Source organism: Cnephaeus nilssonii (assembly GCF_951640355.1).
Source record: "Cnephaeus nilssonii genome assembly, chromosome: 18".
Lineage (NCBI taxonomy): Eukaryota > Metazoa > Chordata > Mammalia > Chiroptera > Vespertilionidae > Cnephaeus > Cnephaeus nilssonii.
The window spans coordinates 12,388,872-12,411,176 of record NC_137089.1 but is presented as its reverse complement, the minus strand read 5'-3'; the positions used below and the strand labels follow the sequence as shown (position 1 = coordinate 12,411,176).

General features: G+C 38.6%; 1 protein-coding gene across 6 annotated transcripts in view; it reads right to left on the bottom strand.

Annotated features, from left to right (window-relative positions):
* The window catches only part of VPS13B (vacuolar protein sorting 13 homolog B), a 604,787-nt gene that overhangs the window by 140,447 nt on the left and 442,035 nt on the right, over window positions 1-22,305 (bottom strand). For 5 of the 6 annotated variants that reach the window (XM_079796380.1, XM_079796377.1, XM_079796381.1 and 2 more), the window contains one exon: window positions 18,277-18,672. In XM_079796380.1, coding sequence (XP_079652506.1) covers window positions 18,277-18,672 — 396 coding nt within the window. The remainder of the gene's footprint in view (window positions 1-18,276; window positions 18,673-22,305) is intronic. The other variant, XM_079796379.1, reaches the window with a different exon arrangement.

Sequence of the window (22,305 nt, the reverse complement as noted above, 5' to 3'; positions counted from 1 at the left end):
CTTCCTTGTAAAAAAAAAATTAAGTTTGGGCAAGAATTTGTAGTTTTTAGAGCATTAATTCATTCTTTGTCCTCTTTCAGTTGGCTTTCCCTCATAGTTTTATGCCATTTATATAGAATTCTAGTTACGAAGCAGGTATACCTCATTCACATTCCTAACAAAGCAATATTAGCCAAAACATTATGACTTTTTCCATGTGTGAGCATTTTAAGTTTTATGAGTAGAGACATTTTCATTAAATTGTGCTAGTTTTTCAAACAACTACATTAAGAATAAGAACAGCTGCTTCATTTGTCTATTGTTAACATGATGAGAAAGGGCAATTTTCTGTGATTTCTTACAGTAAGAGTAAAGTATATTACTTTGCTAGACACTCAAGTTTTTGACTGGCTCATGTTAAAATCAAAACAATCAAAATATATAACATGTGTTTTCTAAAAATTTTAGTTTAATCCAAACTTCACACATCATAACCACTTGAAGTTTACAGAGTCTTAAAAACAGATAGTGGCAGGTTAGATTTATGAGGAAAACTATATGCTATAGTTCAAAGTAAATATACCCAGAAAAGGAATACACTTTAAAATGTAGGTTTTCTTTTGAACTTACACTAGAAGTGTAGATCAAAACCTTTTCATAAAACCAATGGCATACTTTAAGATATTTGAATGCAAAGTTAGAGTGGTGGGTTAACTTTCCCCTAAGGAGCTCATATTCTGAATTGTCATTGTGAATATTGAATTTCACCAGACCACATTTGTAATGCCCATGGCTTATTTTTCTAATAATATTTGATCCTTAAAAGAGATGAAAGATTAAAAAACACCTTGGGCTGACAGTATACACTTTTCAAAGTACAGTACCCACATTGACTTTTCAATTCTGTGGAGACTTGAAACTTCACATACACTGTATGTTCCTACTGCAGAAATAAGATACACAGAAGACATCAGACCCATGAAAGTGTTAGGGTTAAGACTTTTATCAAAATTATGATGGTGAAAATCAATTTTTTAATTTTTTTTCGTAAAATATATTGTGGCACTAAGACTTCCATTTCATTTACACAGTTTTCTTGATTTAAAGCTATACTTCACTTAGACTAAAGGAAAAATAAACAAAATAAAAAAATAAAGTCCGACCAGCATGGCTCAGTGGTTGAGCGTTGACCTGTTAGTCAGGAGGTCATGGTTCGATTCCCGGTCAGGGCACATGCCCAGGTTGCGGGTTCAATCCCCTGAGGGGAGCGGGGGTACAGGAGGCAGCCAATCCATGATTCACTCTCATCATTGATGTTTCTATCTCTCTCTCCCTCTTCCTTCCTCTCTGAAATAAAAAAAAATATTAAAAAAAGAAACAAGCCCCCGAATAAATAAGAATTAAAAAATTCTTAAGTCATAACTTCCTGACTTAACTGTGGTACATTTCCTGGAACAGTTAAGACTTCTCAACAGTAAAGATTTGCTAAATAGACATATCAGTTGATTATTCAGTAATCTCTCATAATGGAATTTAAAAAGTATAAGCTTACTTCAGTACAATTATCCAGCAAATGTATGAATTATATTACCCTTTATTCTCAAATACATTCATCATCATACTAGCCTGCAACGGAATATTCAATTATCTGGTGGTAATCTTAATGTGAATGTGCAATTGGTCCCTCATAGACAAAGTGTTTAATCTCAAAGGCTCCCTAGATTGCTTATCTTATTTAATGTTTATCATGATCTCATCATATATCCAGATTGAAAAATAAAATGGGGGCTCTTACTCTCTTAGATAGGTTTCCAAGTCTTATCAATTTCTATATCATTCTATCCAACTTCCTTATTTTAAAATGTCAAGAAAGAGAGACCTTAGTAATCGAAGTGATTGAACAGAAGACCACGCCATTTTCAAGTGTCACTAGACTATGATCATCCTGGAGGCAAGGGCCACCTTATTCACTATAGTACTGGGCACAACAGTAGCTAACCAGGACGCACCCCACTGAGTGGAATTGACAGTTTAGAATCTGATCCTGTTTTCAGCCGTCTCAATATATTTCTTACTAGACAGTAGAAAAGTACTTGAATCTGCCACTCTTAATTTGCATCACAGAACACTGTATCGTAGAACAATAAGGGTAGATGGAAGAGAACTTAGAAGCCATCTGTTCCAAGTCTCCTTCCTCTAAAAAAAAAATCACGCAAAAATACTTTTAATTTTGAAATATTAGACCTGCCTAAAAGTCGAAAAATATACAGAGTTCCCTTATATCATTCACCCAGCTATGTAACCACAGTAAAATCAGAAGTCACATTGACATAATACTATTAAGTAATCTATAGGTCTTATTTAAATTTTGCCAATTTCCCCACTAATGTCCTTTTTCTGGTCAAGTGTCCAATGTAGGATCCCCACTGCATTTAGCTGTCATCTCCTTAGTCTTCTTTATTCTGTGGCAGATCCTCTAGCTTTCTCTGTCTTTCATGACCTTGATACTCTTGACTAGCCCAGGCAAATTATTTTGCAGAATACCTCTCGACTTGCTTTTATCTAATGATTTCTCATTAGAATGTGGTTATGAATTTTTGACAAGAATGCCAGAGAAGTGATGCCCTTCTCTGCATCATATTTGGATAAGTGATGTTGATGTTTTATTACTGGTACTGTTAACTCTGATCACATGCTACTAGTAAAGTGGTGTTTCATGTTTTGTCACTATAAAGTTGCTATTTTCCCACTTAAAAATAATAAAATCTGTGGGGATATAGTTGGAGATTATGCACTATCCTTTTTTACATCAAACTTTTACTCATTAACATTGGCATCCATCTCTGGTTCTTGAATGCATCAGTTATTACTGTGGTGCATGATAATGTTGATTTCCAACTTTCTTATTCTTCTACATTTATTAATTAGTATTCTATGATGAAAAGAGCTGTTTCTTCTACCCCATTTATTAGTTCAATTATTTATTTATATCAGTATGGACTCATCCTATCTAATAAAAGAGAAACATGCAAACTGACCATACCTCCACTATGCCCACCAGCCAATCAGAGCGAGTATGCAAATTAACCCAACTAAGATGGCGGCAGCCACAGAGCTGGAGCGAGCAGGAGGCTTGGGTTGCCCTCAGCGATGGAGGAAGCCAAGCTTCCCACCCACCCTGGCTGGCCCTGGCCTCCGCTCAAGGCTACAAAGTTTCAATTATAGAAGATAAATAAATCCCAGATACCTGTTTCCAGCCAGCCCTGGCCTCTGCTCAAGGAGGCGCTAAAAAAAAAAAAAAAAAAAGGAGGGGCTGGGAACTTGGGTCTCTGGGGGGTGATCAGGCTAGGATGAGACGGCAGTTGTGGGTGATCAGGCTGGTGGGGGGTGGGGCCGTTGGGGGTAAGCAGACGAGCAGGGGGGCCAGTTGGGGGCGAGCAGGTCATCAGTGGGGGTCAGTTGGAGGTGATCAGGACAGCGGGGGGGGGCAGTTTGGAGTGAGCAGGCCAGTGGGGAGGGAAGGTGGGGGCAAGCAGGCTAGCATGGGGGGGGCAGTTGGGGGTGAGCAGGCTGGCACGGGGGGCAGTTGGGGGTGATCAGGCTGGCGGGGGGGCATTTGGGGGCAAGCAGGCCAGCAGACAGAGTGGTTAGGGGCAATCAGGCAGGCAGGCAGGCGAGCAGCTGGAGCCAGCAGTCCCGGATTGCGAGAGGGATGTCCGACTGCCGGTTTAGGCCCGATCCCTGTAAACTGGCAGTAGGACATCCTTCGAGGGGTCCCAGATTGGAGAGGGTGCAGGCCAGGCTGAGGAACAACGCCCCCCCCCCCCCCCCCGCACGAATTTCGTGCACTGGGCCTCTAGTAGATATATATTTTATTTTATGGGTTATAATCGAATACTCCCATTGCTTTGTTGCTTAAATGGAACCAGCGTGGGACATTGGAAACCCTTTCACGTTGGTTCCTGTGTCCTTTTGATAGACCCCCATCATTTCTTGGGGAACTTCTTTACTTTCTGGCCACAAGATGTTTCACACTCTGATGAGGTCCAAGGTGCTAGTGTAGGAAGACCCTGAACTCACCTCCTCCTATAGACACACTGAATATACACCTACATATAGAGAAATTCCTCCTAAAAGAGAAATGAGGACTGATGGAACAGCTGCACAACAAAGGAGAGAGGGACCACATAGAGAAGGGTAAGAGCGATGGAGACCTGATAACAGCAGTAACCTCACCCCTGATGAGTGAACTGCAGGAGGGAGGGATATCACTGAGGCCCTTGTGCAGACTGGCCCACCCTGGGCACAGTGAAAAAACAGTGGATTAAAGGGCAGCAGACTCTGTGAAGGAAATCCATTTACTAATCCTACAGCATCTGCCAAATAGGCGAGAAACTGCTGGAAGTCTCTCTGGGACTGGAGGTGCTGGCCAGGGCCATTTTTACTGAATCATGAAGAAATAGAAAACCTGAATAGACTGATTAAAAGCAATGAAATTGAATCAAGAATTTAAAAACTCAAAAAACATCTCATCCAGGATGAGATGGCTTCACAAGAGAATTCGACCAAACATTTAAAGAATTAATGTTTATACTTCACAAATTATTCCAAAAAAATTGAAGAGGAAAAATGCTTCCAAACTCATTTTACGAGGCCAGCACTATCCTGATACAAAAATCAGACAGACACCACAAAAAAAAGAAAGTACAGGCAAATGTCCCTGATGAACACAGATGTGTAAATCCTCTACAAAATATTAGCAAACTAAATTCAACAATACATTAAAAGGATCACACACCATAACCAAGTGATATTTATTCCAGGAACACAGGATGGTGCAACATCTGCAAATCAATCAATGTGGTATAGAACTTTAGCAATGTGAAGAATAAAAATCATCTCAAAGGGAAAGAAAGAGGGCAGTGGGAAGAGATTAACCAAAGAACTTACATGCAAATATGCAAAGCCCACAGATAATAGTGTGGTAAAGGCCTGGGGTGGGGTGGAAACTGGGTGAAGGGGGACAATGGGGGAAAATGGTGGACATCTATAATACTTTCAACAATAATGATAAATTTAAAAAAATCATATGATCATCTCAACAGATGCAGAAAAAATATTTGACAGAATTCAACATCCATTTATGATAAAAAAAGAAACTCTTAACAACATGTGTATATAGAGAATGTACCTCAACATAATAAAGGCCATATATGACAACCCACAGTTAACATCACACTCAATGGTGAAAAGCTGAAAACTTTTCCTCTAAGATCAGGAACAAAATAAGGATGCCTTCTCACAATTTTTTTCAGCATAGTATTGGAAGTCCCAGCCGCAACAATTGGGCAAGAAAAAGAAATAAAAGGCATCCAAATTAGAAAGAAAAGGTAAAACTGTCACTATTTGCAGATGACACAATACTGTACTCTAAAAACGGCACCAAAAAACTATTAGAATAAATGAATTCGGTAAATTTATAGGATACAAAATTAATATAAAGAAACTGGTTGCACTTCTATATACACTTATAAACTATCAGAAAGAGAAATAATGAAAATACACCCATTTACAATTGCATCAAAAGAATAAAGTATCTAGGAGTAAATTTAACCAAGGAGGTAAAAGACCTGTACTCTTCAAACTGAAAGACACTGATAAAAGAAAGTGAAGATGACACAAATAAATGGAATGATATACTGTGCTCATAGATTGAAATAATTAATATTGTTAAAATGTCCATACTACCCAAAGCAATCTACATATTTAATGTAATCCCTGTCAAAGTATAAAAGGCATTTTTCACTGAACTAGAACAAAAAAATCCTACAATATGTATTGAATCACAAAAGATCCAGAATTGACAAAGTAATCTCGAGAATAAAGAAAGTTGAAGGTATCATGCTCCCTGATTCCAAACTGTACTACAAAACAACTGTAATCAAAATTGTATGATAGTGGCATAAAAACACATGTATAAATCAAAGGAATAGAATAGAGCACCCAGAAAAAATCCACACATATATGATCAATTAATCTATGATAAAGGAAGCAAGAATAAACATTGGGGAAAACACAGTGTCTTCAATAAATGATGTTGAACTGCTACATGCAAAAAGTAAAAGTGGACCACTTTCTTATAGCATATACAAAAACAAATTCAAGATGGATTACAGACTTAAACGAAAGACCTAAAACCATAATACTCCTACAAGAAAACATAAGCCATCCCTAATCTCTTATTTCAATAAAATTCTCTATTATCATCGTTTTAAGTCTAGTTTCTTATGATAGTACCCATAACCATGCCTAATTCCTAAATAAGAGCTTCTCCCAATAAAAAAAAAGTGGGTATCCTGGATCACCTCCAACTTGATATTTATGTAGGCATTCATTATTCAACCAATATTTATTGATTATCTACCATTTACTGGATATACCAAGATAAAGTGAATAATTTGTGTATTCTTTCACATCACATTTTTCCTTGGCAATTTGTTAGCCTCAAGTTTTGAGATCTCAATAAAAATTAGAGGAAAAAGAGACAATCAACAACATTTATAATATTGCCTCTGTTAAGCAAGTGAACTGTTGAAAGACATGAACACTTCCCTATTATCATACAAACACTATTCTTTCTTGCTTCTTTTAATTCACTTCATGTGCTATCAATTCTTTCATTCCGATCCATTATTTATTTAATTAATTCTGTGTAATTGCTGTCCATTTTTTTCTCTCCCCTTTCACCCCTTTCCCCAATAGCTTACTCTTCACTTTATATTTACTTTTTCTAATCTTTTTACAGTTTGTACTTGCCTATATCTCAGGTTTACTAGCATTGATCCCAGACTTGTTTAAACACACACATGGCATTGGGAATTTAAGAAACTAACGTTGGCCGCGAGCACACAGGAACAGGCACTGCCTAAGCGCATTAAGAAGACACATGACCAATAGATACCAATGTGCCCTTCCTGGTGTCTTGTCTCCTTTCTTGTCCTTTGTTTCGTACGCCTTTAAGGAAGTTAGGGGTGGATCACTTTGGAGACTAATTTAACTCATCCCCATGTGCCTACCTGCCCCCTACACTTGCTACACACACCAGCCTGCCTTGGCTTTGCTCCTCATGACAGAATCCAGTTATCTGTGGACCACAGAAAGGTTCACTCACAAATACAGCTTTTAAGTTTAAAATAGAGTCTCTGTTTCCTTTTAAACATTTCCTGCTAATTAAAAAAAAAACCTACAACAAAATAATAGAAAACCATGTTAGTTCAGTGATTTTAACGTTGGCCTAAGTGACCAATAATAAGAGATTATGGTGATCACTTAATAATAAAGAGTAGTTATGAACTTTACAGAGGCCATTTATAAATGGTAAACCAAACTTCACATTTTTACCACAAAATATGAAAATAATCCCTGGGACTCACGACAGGCTGTTAATTCTCCTTTCCCCTTGCTTTCACTCTGTGAGAAGCTGGCCTGTGGGACATCATTCCGTTCTTTTCTTTCTTAATCAGGAAACACACTAAGTATCTTCGCTGGGATAAAATGAATCGTATTTTATACATCACCACACACATAAGCCCAGGGCCACTGAGAATACTGAGTTCTTAAGCAGGATACTTAGACATTCAAAATCTGGTATAAATGGCAACAGTTCCAGCGTGTATTTTCTTCTGAATGAATTCACGCAGAGTTGGACAAAGTGGCTATGTGTAAAAATTGATGAAGAGCTATCTTCTTGGCACTGGAACGTTGGGGAAGACTGAGTAATTTTGTGAAGTTTTATCTCTCTCTGCCTATATGTAAATGACAAAATGTTTACCTTTGTTCTAGCTGGTGAGTATACCAGTGTTTGATGTGTTATGCTTTACATTTTCTGTACTTTTAATTTCCCCCCTTAATTTCCAAAAATGAGAGAAGAAAAATATTAAAGAAATATGCTGTGAAAGTATAAGATTTAAAATGATCAGTTATCCTTTAAAGGCATAAACATCATTAAACTTACTTAATCTCTGATCAGGCCATTTTTAAGAACTTTTAATATTGCAATAATTTTAGGCTTTCAACAAAGTTGATAGCTTTCAACTTCGATATCCTTCACCCAGCTTCCCTTAATGTTAATTTAACAACTTATGATAGCATGATTCTTGAGAGCCAGTAAATTAACATCAATTTAAAACAACTAACTAATTTAGACACCTTATTAGAATTTCACCAGTTTCTCCTCTCATGTCCCGTTCCAATTCCAAGATCCTACCCAGGACCCAACGCTGCACTTAATGACTGTGTGTTCAGGTCATTTTGACCCGGTGTATAACCTCTTCCCTCTACCTCCTTCCATTCCACAGAATGCTTTTCTGCCTGATTTTTCCATTGGCTTCTTTCGAAAATCTGTGTTTATATTTTTAATTTCAGCTCTAGCAAACTAATGGCAGATATTTAATTAAAGTAAATGAGGTGTAGCAACATTGAGAAGTAATTTCAGAAACAACTGGTGTGATAAACAGAAATAATCTTGCTTTGCTTGCATACTGACATACTTCTCACTGAGTGTAAAAATTTAGTTCAAGGAACTAATAGTTTCATGACCTTTAAAATACTCCTTCAGAAGACTAATAAATGCAAACCACTTGTTTTGGAGAATGTTTACAGAGCGCTGCCAGCGCTACATCATCGTCTCTCCTAGACCTCAGTAAGACTCCTGCATCTCCATGCTGACTGTGCAAAATGCACTTGGAATCAAGCTTCTGTATGTCATTAGAAAGAGCGCTCCATGATGACATGTGCTAGCAAAGCATGTCCAGGTATTTTTTTATCCAGCTGGAAGTAATCTGAGGCTACCAGAAAACCAGCAAACATGTGTTAGATACATCCACAAGTCGATTTGCACAACAGCGAAGTATCACGATGCCTCCAAAAGTAAGGAAGAAAACTTTTTATCAGTACGATCCATGAAACGATGGCCAGAAGTGACTAGATGACTAGAAAAAAGTTTTTGTAAGTATGGTCCATAAAGAGATGAAGAGAAATCTTTTCTAATTCCTTCAACTAATTATGTTGAAACACATAAAAATAGCACTTGGGTATTTTAACCATGGAAAAACACACACCTTGCTTCCCCCCCCCCCCCCCACAACTTGATCAGAATATGTAAGTTTAGGGCAGATCTTATTTAATTTCACTATATTTAGTAATAAGCCTATATAATTATACCCAGTAATAAACTAAAGTATAGGATAAGATCAGTATATGGAACAAACCATATAAAGCCGTCGGAATTACAAAGGATAGGAGCTGAAAGGGATGCTGATGCTTCCCAATTTACTAAAAAGTCTGGCCATCAAAATGAGAGTCCAATTGGCTGGTCTACCTGCTAACGTATGCCCCTCTCCAAGGCACCTAACGATTTCTCATGAGTGGGCTTTCCAGTCTCCAGGGACGCCCACCAAGGCCTCAATGGACCCTAGACTAATCCAAACCCTTTCCTTCGAACTTAGGAAAGTGACAAGTAGCAGAAATAGAATTTTTTTCCTTTTCACATTAAGAAAGGGAGAATTACTCATGAAAGATGAAAATGTCTGCTGAGTTGGCTATTTATACTTGGCCCTGTCTGGGAAAGGTATTTTTTGAGAAATGTTTTAAAACATTCGGATCCTAGAAAAACCAAACTAAAAATACCAAAGGGTGTAGAGGGTATGCTTTGCCTCTTTCTTCCCCTCCAATCTGCCACCATGCTCACTGTTTTTACAGTTGTGTCAGTTTATTAGAAAAATAAAACTTGATTGGATCATGTGTCCATGTTTAAAAAACACCCAGACTGGCAGGTCTGACTGTGCATATTGGCAAGTGTATGACAACCTTTCCAGAGAGGAAAGAACAACAGCAAATACACGCTCCATAGGCTCTTAGATGAATACAATAGCTGGTTAGTGTAATTACATTAGGAAACTGCCAGTGAATTCATTTTTCAAAAAGTAAGTCACATGGATGGAGGAACTGGTATAAACTTATCCTAACAATGTTGAAAGCAAAACGACTTGCTAAGTAATCTACTGCAATGGCTTAGAAACTGGTCTTGATCTACACAATCCAGGTTTGTAAGGACTGGTGCAACGGGAAGACCGGCCCCTCAGAATACCCCCGGGCTACCTGCTCCACTCTTCACCCAGTGAGGGAGTTAGGACTAGCTCAGGCGGCCCCAACCTAGGGTTTTTGACACTTAGGGAGTCCCACATTGTGATGGTGGTCCATGAAGCATTTTCAGTATTTCAGAGAGCCCAAAAGAAATCACAGGTTTGTCTGAGACAGGGCTGAGGTGGTGGACTGAAGCTTTTACTTTTGGATGCAGTCATATCAGGGAGGTATAGTCATGTTAGCTCTGTAATCCTCAATGCAGTTTGGTTGGATCATGAGGCCCATGAGGGAAAGAATAAAAAGGGTTCTTGATAAAGAAAAGGGAGATCTTTAAGATAATTTCCAGCTCTCGAATTTACTGATCTATGCCTTCAGCATTCACTGGTGTGACCGAGTTGGGGAGGAAGATAAAAAAACCAAAACACCGATATTTACTGAGGGACATAATAAATTTGTACCAAGGAATGTGTAGAATATCCTACATACATTATCTTGCCTGTGAATTAAATATTTTTGCCTTCATTTTGGAAATTAGCTAAATTGTAACTTTTACCACAACCAACTGCCGGTAAGTAGCCGGGCTGGGATTTAGATTCCCTCTGCCTCCTTCCAGCACCATGTTGCCTTATAAAAACTACTGCTGTTAGTTAGCTCTTAATAATTTCATTTTTCCAGTTGGTAACACGGCTGTGAATAAATGCTTTTTCCTGTCCCCAGCTGCTTTGCACGGCCTCGGTATGTTATGCCAACATAGCCTACAGGTCCAGGGGCCTGGCCAGAGAGCAACAGAACATCTAAGATGTGTCTTCAGCCACTCATCACCGACAGGGTTGCTTTGCCAGAAACTTTCCTAGCAAACAGCCTCCTGGCTTATGTGGATGAGAGGGTAATTTGCTGTGACCACAGGCAAAACTAAAGGCTGCGTGGGGGGTAGAGACTTACTTCTAACCTTCTCTTTTTCCATAGTCCCAGTGCTGGGGGCTATAACAATGCTTGTCCATTTCTCTGAATACTTAACCTATATGGTGCTACCAAGGATGCAGAGGAGAAGCTGCGAAGTAAGAGATCTCTAGCATTTCATTACTGTGACCGGAACCTTTCTTCTCCAATAGGATTTTGCACAGTGAGATAACTTCATGTTAATTCATAGCATTTCTGTTGTCTAAAGGGTCCGTTTTTCTCCTGCCTGAGGAACATTCTGTTTTAATATGTGTACATGAGAAATTTCTATCAGTTGTCTTTTCTCCCCCCAAATGTATCTAAATCTAGAGAAATGATTCTTTACCATACATTTGTTAAAACAAGGAAAGAAATAAAAACCATTTTTTTTTTTTTGCTATAGTACAAAAGACATAAAATCCAGGGCAATGGGACACAATTCTAACACATATGACCTGGCGCCAACATTTTTCTAGCAGTCTAGATCAAGTCTGAAATTTGGTAACTAAAACAATAGGAAGAAATAGACTAATTTAGCTGGAGACAAGATCTGAAGGGGGATACACTTGGAAGACTGCAGCCACGGTCCTGGATTTCTCATTAGAACAGAGCAGAGTCTTATGAAGACTTCATATTCCCCACGAGAACCACATTTACACAATTAACAATTCTTTGGTGAAAAAAAAAAAAGCTTTCATTATTGCATGTGGACACATGTGGGCTGTGTAAAAATATAAGAGATGTGTAACCCATGGTAAACAGAAAGTAATGATCTTAAACAGGCCAAACCCTTGAACTCGTCATTAATAAATGTCTCTCCTGCATTCAGCTACCCGGGCTGCTGGGAGCCTGTTTTCTTCAAGTACTTCAAACACTGAAATCCAGGAACATTTATTATTTTAATCCATTACAGGCAGTGCTTGATTTAACTTTATTGGTTGTGGTGGTGGTAGTGGTTATAAGTGGGGGCACAGCAATGTTCTTTTACACATCATTTCAAAAGGGCTTAATTATATTTTATAGCTTGGGCCAGGAATTCTGCTTGTTTTTTGTCTAACAAGGTTCAAATGGAGTTCAGGTCGGTGATGAATCAGAAGAAAAAGTCAGAGATGGTTATCTCTGTGAGAGGAGCTCACCCCCTCGGAAGACCGGGCAGGTACATCACGTTCACCCACCACAGCACAGGCCAGTGCTCCGCAGCCTGGCTGGCTGCTTACTACATGGTTTTTACTTTGCGAGCAACCTGGAAATGAACACATCAGACGCTCAACCCAGCGGGTGTCTTCTAAATGTCCGCAGTTACACTCCTATCTGTATAAGGCTTCCCACTGGAACCCGAAACAGTGATGGTAACCACACAGCACTAAAACAAAAACGTACATGAAGAACGATAATCACATAGCACTTAAAATGCATAAATCCTCATCACAGAAAAACGTAAGTATCCCGAATGAGAGACGTGTGAGACTGCACTAACATAATTTGGTTAAACAAGAGACTGGTGACTGTATAAGCATTCCTGGACAGCGTGTATCTACTAGTGGGTGGTTGTTTTTTGAAACATCAAACATTCTTAATTTCTTACCTCTCTTTTTGAAGATATGAAAAAGAGATCATCCTAACATAGTAGTGTTAATACTGCTTATATGCTCCAGAATTACGTCTAATATTATATTATGATAAAAATTACAGCAGAGAATAAAGTTATTTTGTTGGGATTTTTCCCCCACTGTGTAGGATTTCAGAGAAGAGGACAAAAGACTTATTCCCCAAGGGAGTATCTTACACATTTATGGTTTTTATTTCCCACTAGGTTAGGAAAATAATATGGGACATTATTTTGAAAAAAAGTTATGAGAATTTTACTTTTTCTATTTCCCATTCAATTTTCAGAACTTCTGAAAATTCTATTTTTTTTCATGTCTCATTTCACCATTATGCACAGAAAAATACCACTGTTGAAAAAACTCAGTAATCTAGAGGTAATTTAAGAGTAAAAATAGTGGGACATGCCAGTTCATCAGTAGCAACTTTGAGCCTTGTTATAAAGTAACAGGAGGGAATCAGAGCAGGATTAATAGTGGTACTCGGTCCTGGGATGAGGGTGTCGTGTTTCCTGGACTCTAGGCCATCTGTTCTGCCTGCCTACATTTTACTTCTGCAAAACTATAAACGCACCTCTACCTCAGGGACTATAGAAAGGCATTAGAATTCCTCTGCTTTTCATTATCACAAGATTCAGTAACTCATTTCATTGTCAAGATAATCCCCTTTTACTCTTTCTTTTGCGTTGTGAAGTTTGCCAAAATGACAAATAAAATCCCAGATGTTATACACCCAATGAGGTCTCTACCTTCCCTCCAGTGCTGGGTTTAAGCTACTTGGGACACAGTGTCAGAAATGACAAGACCCTGGTGCCCACACCCACTGTTCACTCAGGTCGGTGAGCAGCCTGGCTGTCTACCAGCTGGGCTTCCACTTCAGCCCTCACTGGCTGCTTCAAGTCAGGCCTGTCCTCTGGCTCTGGCTGTCCAAGAATTCATTTCTCATGGCTCAGGCATTGGAAGAAGCACCGTTTCTTTGTAAAAGTGACCGAAGTCTTTGGGGTGTTGTAAATGGCTTGCTATGGAACGTATTATCTTAGGCCGTCCCATCTAATTGGATGCTTTACTTCCCCCCGGCTTCCCTGCATCCCCTGAGCATCCACTGGTGCTGACGATGCCTTGAGAGCGTGTCCTCTGGAGATCCAGCTAACGGGAGTGAAAAGCTGGAGCTCCACTTTCCTCAATTAATGGCCCGGTTTCACTTTTCAGGACATGAAAAGGAACTTTAGGTTCTTTATATTTTATTGGTCCTGAATTCAGTGAACATGAGAGGAGGCATTTGTATATGTGAAAAATAATATGGTTATGCTTTCCCCGTTTTTGTTTATACACAAAGATAAGTACATCTGGATGGCAGAGGCAGGGGCAGGGAAAGTTGTTTAAACCATAGCTCTCGGACTGGGAGTTCAACTCCTGGCTTTCTGCGAGGATGAAAAGGCCCTTTGGAAAGGGATCCTTGCAGCTCTTCCATTTCTGACTAAAATGCCAAACAAGATGGCCTCACTTAGGCTCCTCCCTAACCCTTTGTTCATTCCCTACTTCCCTTCTCCTTAATCTACATGGAGATGGCTAATCTAAGTGCACCCCGGGAAAGAGCAAGGGAGCCTACAGCAAGGCTATTGCACAGCCTTACTTGTGCGCCCTTGTTGCTGAAATCTAAGGAGTGCCGCCCTAATAGAGCCATAATTTACTCTGACAGGGGGAGCTGAAGTCTGCAGCTCCTTCCCTCCCTGCCTGTGGAAAGCGCTACACTGCTATCCAGGATTTATAGCTACATACCCAAGGCTTCTCCAAAAAGACACGCTTCAAACGGCAAAAAAGCCCATGTTCTCTGTGTATGCGTGGGGGGAAAGGTGGCCGTTTTTAAAAAAACATACTACAGAATGGGATGGATTTCATGGAGAGCAGAAGAAATATTATCTGCCTTAGCACGATTCAGAAAATAAGATATAATTTCTAAGTGAGATTCATTTTGTTATTGATAATACAGTCATAGGGTTTTTTTTTTTATATTATACACCAACTTTTAAAATACAAGTATTACGTCTACTAAAATCAACTTTAGGGCCCTTTTCCCAAAGACATATGGGAGAATGTAAGTATTCTAGCAGAAATACAAGTTAGGTTATTATAAGTCACTGTTACACCAAGCATCTGCAGGTGGAATTTAAAAAAATCAAGTCCCTTGAAACTCTCATAGTTGAGGATTGCAGAACAGTACAGGAAACTAAGGAAAACTCGTTGATTTTTTAAAAGTGGAAAATATTTAACCATTTCATTTTGTTTCAAACAATGAACACATTTCAGTGAGAAATAGGTACATCTTTCGTTGTAAAGACCAGTAAATGAATATGAAAACATTTCAGATTTAAATGTATTGACAATGTCTTGGGAAGAAAACTAACTTTCCCCCTTTACTTTTTTATTATTCCCTTTTCCCATGCACTTCCCCTAAATTTATGACAGTTAAATGATAAAAAATATAACTAGGCAAACTGAAATATTTTTGTACCTTTCAGAAGTGAGGAAACATGCCTACAACACATTCTCAATTGTGTTTCTCTAAATATTCCTTAGAACATGAGATTCCTCTAGCATTACACATCTATTTCAGCTCCTAAATTAAAACTCATCTGGAAAGGACCGTTTTACCCTGTTTATATAACATTGTCACATAAAGAGTGTTAAAAAAAATATTTCACTAAAAATAGCTTGCGTAAGTTAGGGATTAGAGTAGTTTCTGCTGCTATAATTATTCCTTTGTAGTTTTTTCCATGATGTTTTTGCACAGTGTTTTTGACTGTGTTTATTAAAGTCAGCACATCAAAAAGGATCAAAGAGAAAGTGAGTGAGAACCAAAGAAACCCCAAGTGTGTTGTCTCATTGGGGAGTTATGCAGATTCGCATAAACAAGTGCAAATTGCTGAGGTTTTAATGAAAATTTTCTACAATTATTTTATCTTAAGTCATTCTATACAATAACATCTGTACAGCAGATGGCTATACTGTACCAAGGCACTGTGCCTTTTTCTTTCTCTGTTTAATAGTACATCTGAGATGACTACTTTTGTCACTGTGCTCAATTTGGTTCAGCAAATAATTTGAAAAGTGCAGCTGCTGCAGATGGTCACAATAGTTATATAAACTATAAAATCAAAGACACAGTTAAGTATTTCTGTATTAGATTCAAACTATAAAAATTTGACATTAACTCTGTTGAGCTCAAAGATATACTATAAAAATTTTGGTCAAATGCAGGACGATGTCACTTGAAAAATATGAAATATGACTACTGATAGGAGATTTTTTTTCTTTTTGGTGGGTGTCACTTTTAACTACTTATCAAAAATGTACCTCAAATAAAGAATTACGTATGTTTTATCCAAGTTCCAAAGCATGGATTTTTAAGATAATCACTACACAATAAAAATGAATGTTTAAAGCTTAAATTATATTTTACTTTAAAAAAGTTTTGCTTAGTTAAGAATCACTTTTTGAAAAACATGTAGTAATCTCTCAATTATAATTTCCTAGAAATTAGTCTTCAGCAGAAACTAGAACTTAATCTTATTTTACTTAATTACAATTTATTATTATTTTGCTGACTTGGTTATCTTCTTAAAATGATTGAGCATGTATTACATTAAGCAGAAACGCACAGAAACCCGATTTGGTATTCGTTATGCTCTCATAATAAAAATGTTCCGTTTAATGGCTAACTTCGATCTGTTTTAGTTTGCTGACATAAATAACTATTTTAGAACATTTGCTGGGTACCACAATTAGAGTTGTATGATTTATGTCTTAGTCAAAGCTATAGTTGCTACTTCTGTGCTTGACTAGATTAAAAAGCATAAATATAAAAGAAATAGGGTACATAGTTTTTCTAGGTGGAGTGGAAAAAACAAATGCAAATACAGAATGAGTCTATGACCTTGTCTAGCTCAGTGAGAGGATTTTCATGATATGTTAGAGATGTTTACAAGAATAGACACATTAACCAGTTAACTGCCACGATATTTTGAATTAAATTAAAAAAGGTCTGCTGCTTGCACCTATAGACGCTTATGGCATACAAATGGTTAAACATGGATAAAATACGAATAGCTAATGAATAAAACAAGAAATGAGGCTGGAAAAAGAAAAGGCTGTAGAACTGAGCAGAGTACATTTAAACTCTCACTCGGGTTGAGTCCTAGCCTTTCCCTGCTATATGATTAGGTAGAACTGGAAAGGTGTGGGAACAGGCCCAGTGTTGTCTGGGTTGCAATGTATTTGTGGATAAATCAGATATTGTAGCCCAGTGTTTCATAATTTTTTATGCCCCATGGACCTTACATTTTTCACTTCTAACTTTTAAGACAATAAAAAAAATACAGTTCTTTCAGCTGGCTTAGTCACAAATATTTCTGGTGAGAAAGAAATAAATCATCTATTTTTTGGCCTAAAATTCATACTTCTCAACTATAAAACATTTTCTTATCTCTTAAACTACTGTGCCCAAACTGGCTATATGGAACTAAGTTATAGTTCGTCTCCAGCTGCCACTTCATTACTTTTTTTAGTAAGCCACTACGTTGCATATAGTTTCAGGATTTACTTTATCCTTGCCCCCAATTCTTTCCTGCAAATTAAAGTGGGGAAAAACGTTTCCCTTTTGCTACCTTTACTTTCAAAGTAAAATTTCTGGCGCGGGGCCCTGAACTTTTACAGTAGCAGCTCCAGTGATTGAAAAGTGTTATTTCCCACCTGTGCCTTGTCTTTTCCTTCCCTCCGCGCTTTCCTTCTGCCTCCCCTTTCTGACTCGGGGTGAAGAAGCACGTACCAATTTAGTCACGGTCACAAAGAGGAAAATGTAGATGTCACTGCCTATTAACGTCTCACCTCTCCGCCACCGTCCAGGACACTCGGTGGCAGGGCCCGTGCCGCCCTCTCTTTGCTAGGCCGGGCAGGGTACATGGCTTTTTCTTGCCGGGGGCTGCTGCCTGGCAATCCGCAACGGCCCTGTCCTTGCAGAACTGAACCCTGACTTCTATTACACTTTGGGTAGCATACGTGCCACTAGAGCAATCTCTTTTTTAAATAAACTGTCACCAGGGACTTAACGCAGCGCACTGGAATCACCTATATGACTTTTGCAACGCCGATTTCTGGGCTCCATGCCCAGAGTTTCTGATTCAGCGGGTCAGCAGTAGGGTTCAAGAATCTGCATTTCTAACAAGTGCTCAGCTGATGCTGATGCTGCTGGTTCTGAGACCATACCCTGCCAACCGCTCCTCGAACGGCTGGTAAGACCATTTCTCCTTGTTCCACGACTGCTGTTTTCGGGAACAGAAATTTAGGAATGAACAGCTTTAAAGACATCTGCAGGAACATGTCCGAAGAGGTGGAAGGGAACCGTTTACTGTAGTTTAGCACATTAAAATACTTAAAAGCTTAACGAATTTGTTATAAAATTTTTCTCTACCATAAGGTCACAAACCAGAAATGTCCCATCTCTGATGGCCCTTAAAACTTTTAACCTCCAAATAATAGAAATCCTCACAATTATGCATTTCCTGATGGTACCAAGTCATATTGTCATCTCCCTCTCCCCTCTCCTGTGACTTACCAGGTACTTTTTGTGCCGCTTTAACATTCAGGCTTCCACTGAGGGTGGACAAAGATGCTAACAGGCAAGGCTTGTTAGGATGGGGGACAGTTTCCATGGCGACCACAATCTGAGTCGTATGGACAGAAATTTTTTGAAAGCAGGAAACAGCTCTCCACATGTTTTCTCGAAATGGAACCTTTCGTGCTCCATCGCCATGCACTTTGGATTTCGACAACTTCCCACGGTAACACTTGGAGGCTGGAAGCTCATCCTTAGGCCGCACGGTGTCCGGCGGCGCCGAAGTCTCGTTGCCGTGTGCACTTCTGATCTTCTTTAAAAAATGGGTGATCTGATCCAGCTTGGTAAAACTCAGGTTTGCTTTCAAAGGCTTTGATATATCCAAGTTGATGTCTGCTATAGGATTTAAAAAGATTAAAAAAAAAATTACCGAAGCTCTCTTACTGAATACAAGCCTTTACTTCCCGTCAAGTTCCTATTGAAGTTCCCAACATCTGTATTGTGGACTCATTAGAATGCCAGATGTTGTCATCCTCTTACTAATCACCTAACTGTTCTTTCCGTGTACTGTAGTTACTTGAAGAACACTTTCCCTGGGCCACTTCCATGCCTACATTCCTGACTAATCCATGTGACTCCCTGCTCCTGACAGGATCAAGGCCACACATCTACTTTGCCCTCCCAACCGAGGCTAATGAAGCAGCCTTTCCAGTTTGGTACTACAACTGGCATCCCTTCTTCCAAGGCAGAAGGACTCCCCCTAGTACCCAGCACAAAGTGTGACACACATACTGGTGTCAATAATATGTGTCCGACCGACTAAGTGAAGTAGCCGCCCTAGGATTCTCTTACCAAATACATGCAGGAAATGCTTGCTTCTCCTGTGGCCTGTGCAAACCAGCAGACTCCCTACATCTGTCCCTGTATATTTTGCATTGATAACATTTCAAATACCTCATCATGGGTAGACTGAGATTTCTTAAAACCTACAGTTCATTTTACATGTATCATATGCCAGTAGTTAGTCTTATTATTTCTGTGTTTGCCTTATTTCAGTGCCTTTATGTTTTCATTATCAATAAGACATAAGACTACAAGCATCGTGAAGGCAGAGTATGTCATACACCTTTATGTCCAAGGACTAGCATAGTGTGTCTCGCATATGTATCTGTTCAACCAATATTTGAGTTTAACTGAATCTAACAAGTGTTCTTTTCATTGGAGCCTGAAGATATAATACAAGACATAATCCCAGATGAAGCTAGGAAGAGCAAAGTAATTAAGCAAGTTAATAGCCCTTGTTAATAATTTCATTATCTACATCTCTCTTCATAAGGAGGACCTCTTCTCACCTTTCTCGGGCATCAGCACCCATGGGTTTCCTACTGGCCACCCAGGCTCCCTCAGGGCACCGCCCCTTGTAAGTGTGCCTTCTCTTGGGTTTCTTTAATTGGGGCTAGCAAAACTCTGTGACTCCAGCTTTTCACTAGACCTCTGAGTCACCTGACTGCAATATGAAAATGTTCCCTGCTCCCATATTTTTTAAATAGGAAAAAATATCCAAACTTAAGGAATTACCCTTTAAAAACATTTTGTTGACATGTAACTGACATACCGTACAATTTGCCTCCTTAAAGTGTACAATTCAATGGTTTTTAGTATACTCACAAGGCTGCACAAGAATCACCACCATATAATTCCTGAACATAATCATCACCACATACACATGAAATCTCATACCATGTAGCAGTCACTCCCCTCCATTCCCCGCCTCCAGCCACAGCAACCACTACTTGAATTTCCGTCTCTGTACAGTTGCCTGCTCTGGGCATTTCACATAAATGGAATCATACAATCTCTGGCCCTCTGTGTCTGGCTTCTTTTGGACATGCTTGCAAGGCCCATTGATATTGAAACATGTATCATCAGTACTTCACTCCTTTTTGTGGCTGAGTAATACTTCATCAAATGGGGATACCACATTTTATTTACCCATTATCAGCTGATAGACATCTGGGTTATTTCTACTTTTTGGGTGCTATGAACACTCATGTGCGCCTTTTTGTGGACTTTTTCATTTCCATTAGCTATATTCCTAGGAGTGGAACTCTAGGTCACATTTGATTACGGCCATCTAGCTGGTGTGAAGTGGCACTCTATTGTGATTTCCATTTGTATTTCCCTGATGACTAATTATGTTGAGCATTTACTCACGTGCTTAGTGGCCATTTGCATATATCCTTGGAAAAATATCTATTCACATCCTTTGCTCATTTTTAAATTGAATCATTGGTCTTTTTATTATTGAATTGTCTGAGCTTTTTATAATCCTGGATACAAGTCCCTATTAGATATAGGATTTGCAAATATTTTCTCTAGTTCTGTGGATTGTCTTTGCAGTTATTTTGATGGTATCATTTGCAGAACAATTTTAATTTTTGTGAAATAAATATACCTATTATTTTGTGTGGGCTTTTGGTGTCAATTGATCTGCAAATAATGACTTTCCAATTTGGATGTTTTTTATGTTTTCTTCTTGTCTGATTGTTGTGGCTAAGACTTCCAGTACTACATTGAATAAGAGTGGTGAAAATGGACATCCCTGTCTTGTTCCTGATCTTAACAGAAATGCTTTTAGTTTTTTGCCCATTGAGTGTAATGTTGGTAGTGGGTTTGTCATATATGGCCTTTATTACATTGAGATATGTTCCTTCTATTCCCACCTTGCTGAGAGTTTTTATCATAAATGGGTGCTGGATTTTATAAAACGCTTTTTCTGCATCTTATTGATATGTGATTTTTATCCTTCATTTTGTTTACATGGTGTATCACATATATTGATTTGCAGATGTTGTACCAACCTTGCATCCCCAGAATAAATTCCACTTGATCATGATTTATGATGTTTTTAATGCATTGCTGGATCTGGTTTGCTAATATTTTGTTGAGGATTTTAGCATCTATATTCATCAGAGATATTGGCCTATAATTTTCTTTCTTTGTAATTTCTTTTTCTGGCTTTGGAATTCAAATAATGCTGGCCTCATGAGCTTGGGCGTCTTCCCTCCTCTTCAGTTTTTTGGAATGGTTTGAGAAGGATAGGTGTCAGTTTTCTGAAAGTTTGGTAAAATTAACCTGTGAAGCTATCTGGTTCAGGACTTTTGTTTGTTGGGAAACTTTTATTACTGGTCCAATTTCACTAGCTGTAATCTGTCTATTCAAAGTCTCTGATTCTTCCTGATTCAGTTTTGGAAGATTGCATGCTTTCTGGAATTTATCCATTTAGTCCCAATTGTCCAATTTGTTGGCATATAGTTGTTCGTAATATTTTCTCACAACCCTTTGTATTTCTGTGGAGTCAGTTGTTATAGAAATCTGACTTTAGACTCATTTAATTCCCTTTTCCTGGTTCAAATTCACTCACTGATTAAGTTCTGTCAATTTTACTTCCAAAATATTGCTTGAATTCAATTCCCTTTTCTCAGCATTCCTGTTACTCGCCTTTTCTTTCCTCCATGCCTTTGATATTGTTCAGCTAGTATAAAGCCTCCTACATGGTTTCTCTGTCTAGACTGATTCCGGTCAATGTAGCCTCCCATGTATTTCCAAATGATTTATGTCTAATGCAATCCTGATTGGCTCACTCCTGCATAAACCTCTTTAATGGCTCTTCTTTCCCTTTGGAATAAAAGACCAACCTCCCTAGAATGAAAAAAAAAAAAAAGAAAAAAAAGGAAAGGCCCTACTTTTCCTTAGCTACAGCCATGTCCTCTTCATACTTTAAAATTCCAGAAATATCACGGAGTTTATAGAACCCACTTCCACCAAACCATATTGTCACTAAGGCCTTTGCTCATGTTGCTCCTTTAGAATGTACCCTTTCTTTGTCTAACTCTTTTTAAAAATATATATATTTTATTGATTTTTTTACAGAGAGGAAGGGAGAGGGATAGAGAGCTAGAAACATCGATGAGAGAGAAACATCGATCAGCTGCCTCCTGCACACCTCCTACTGGGGATGTGCCCGCA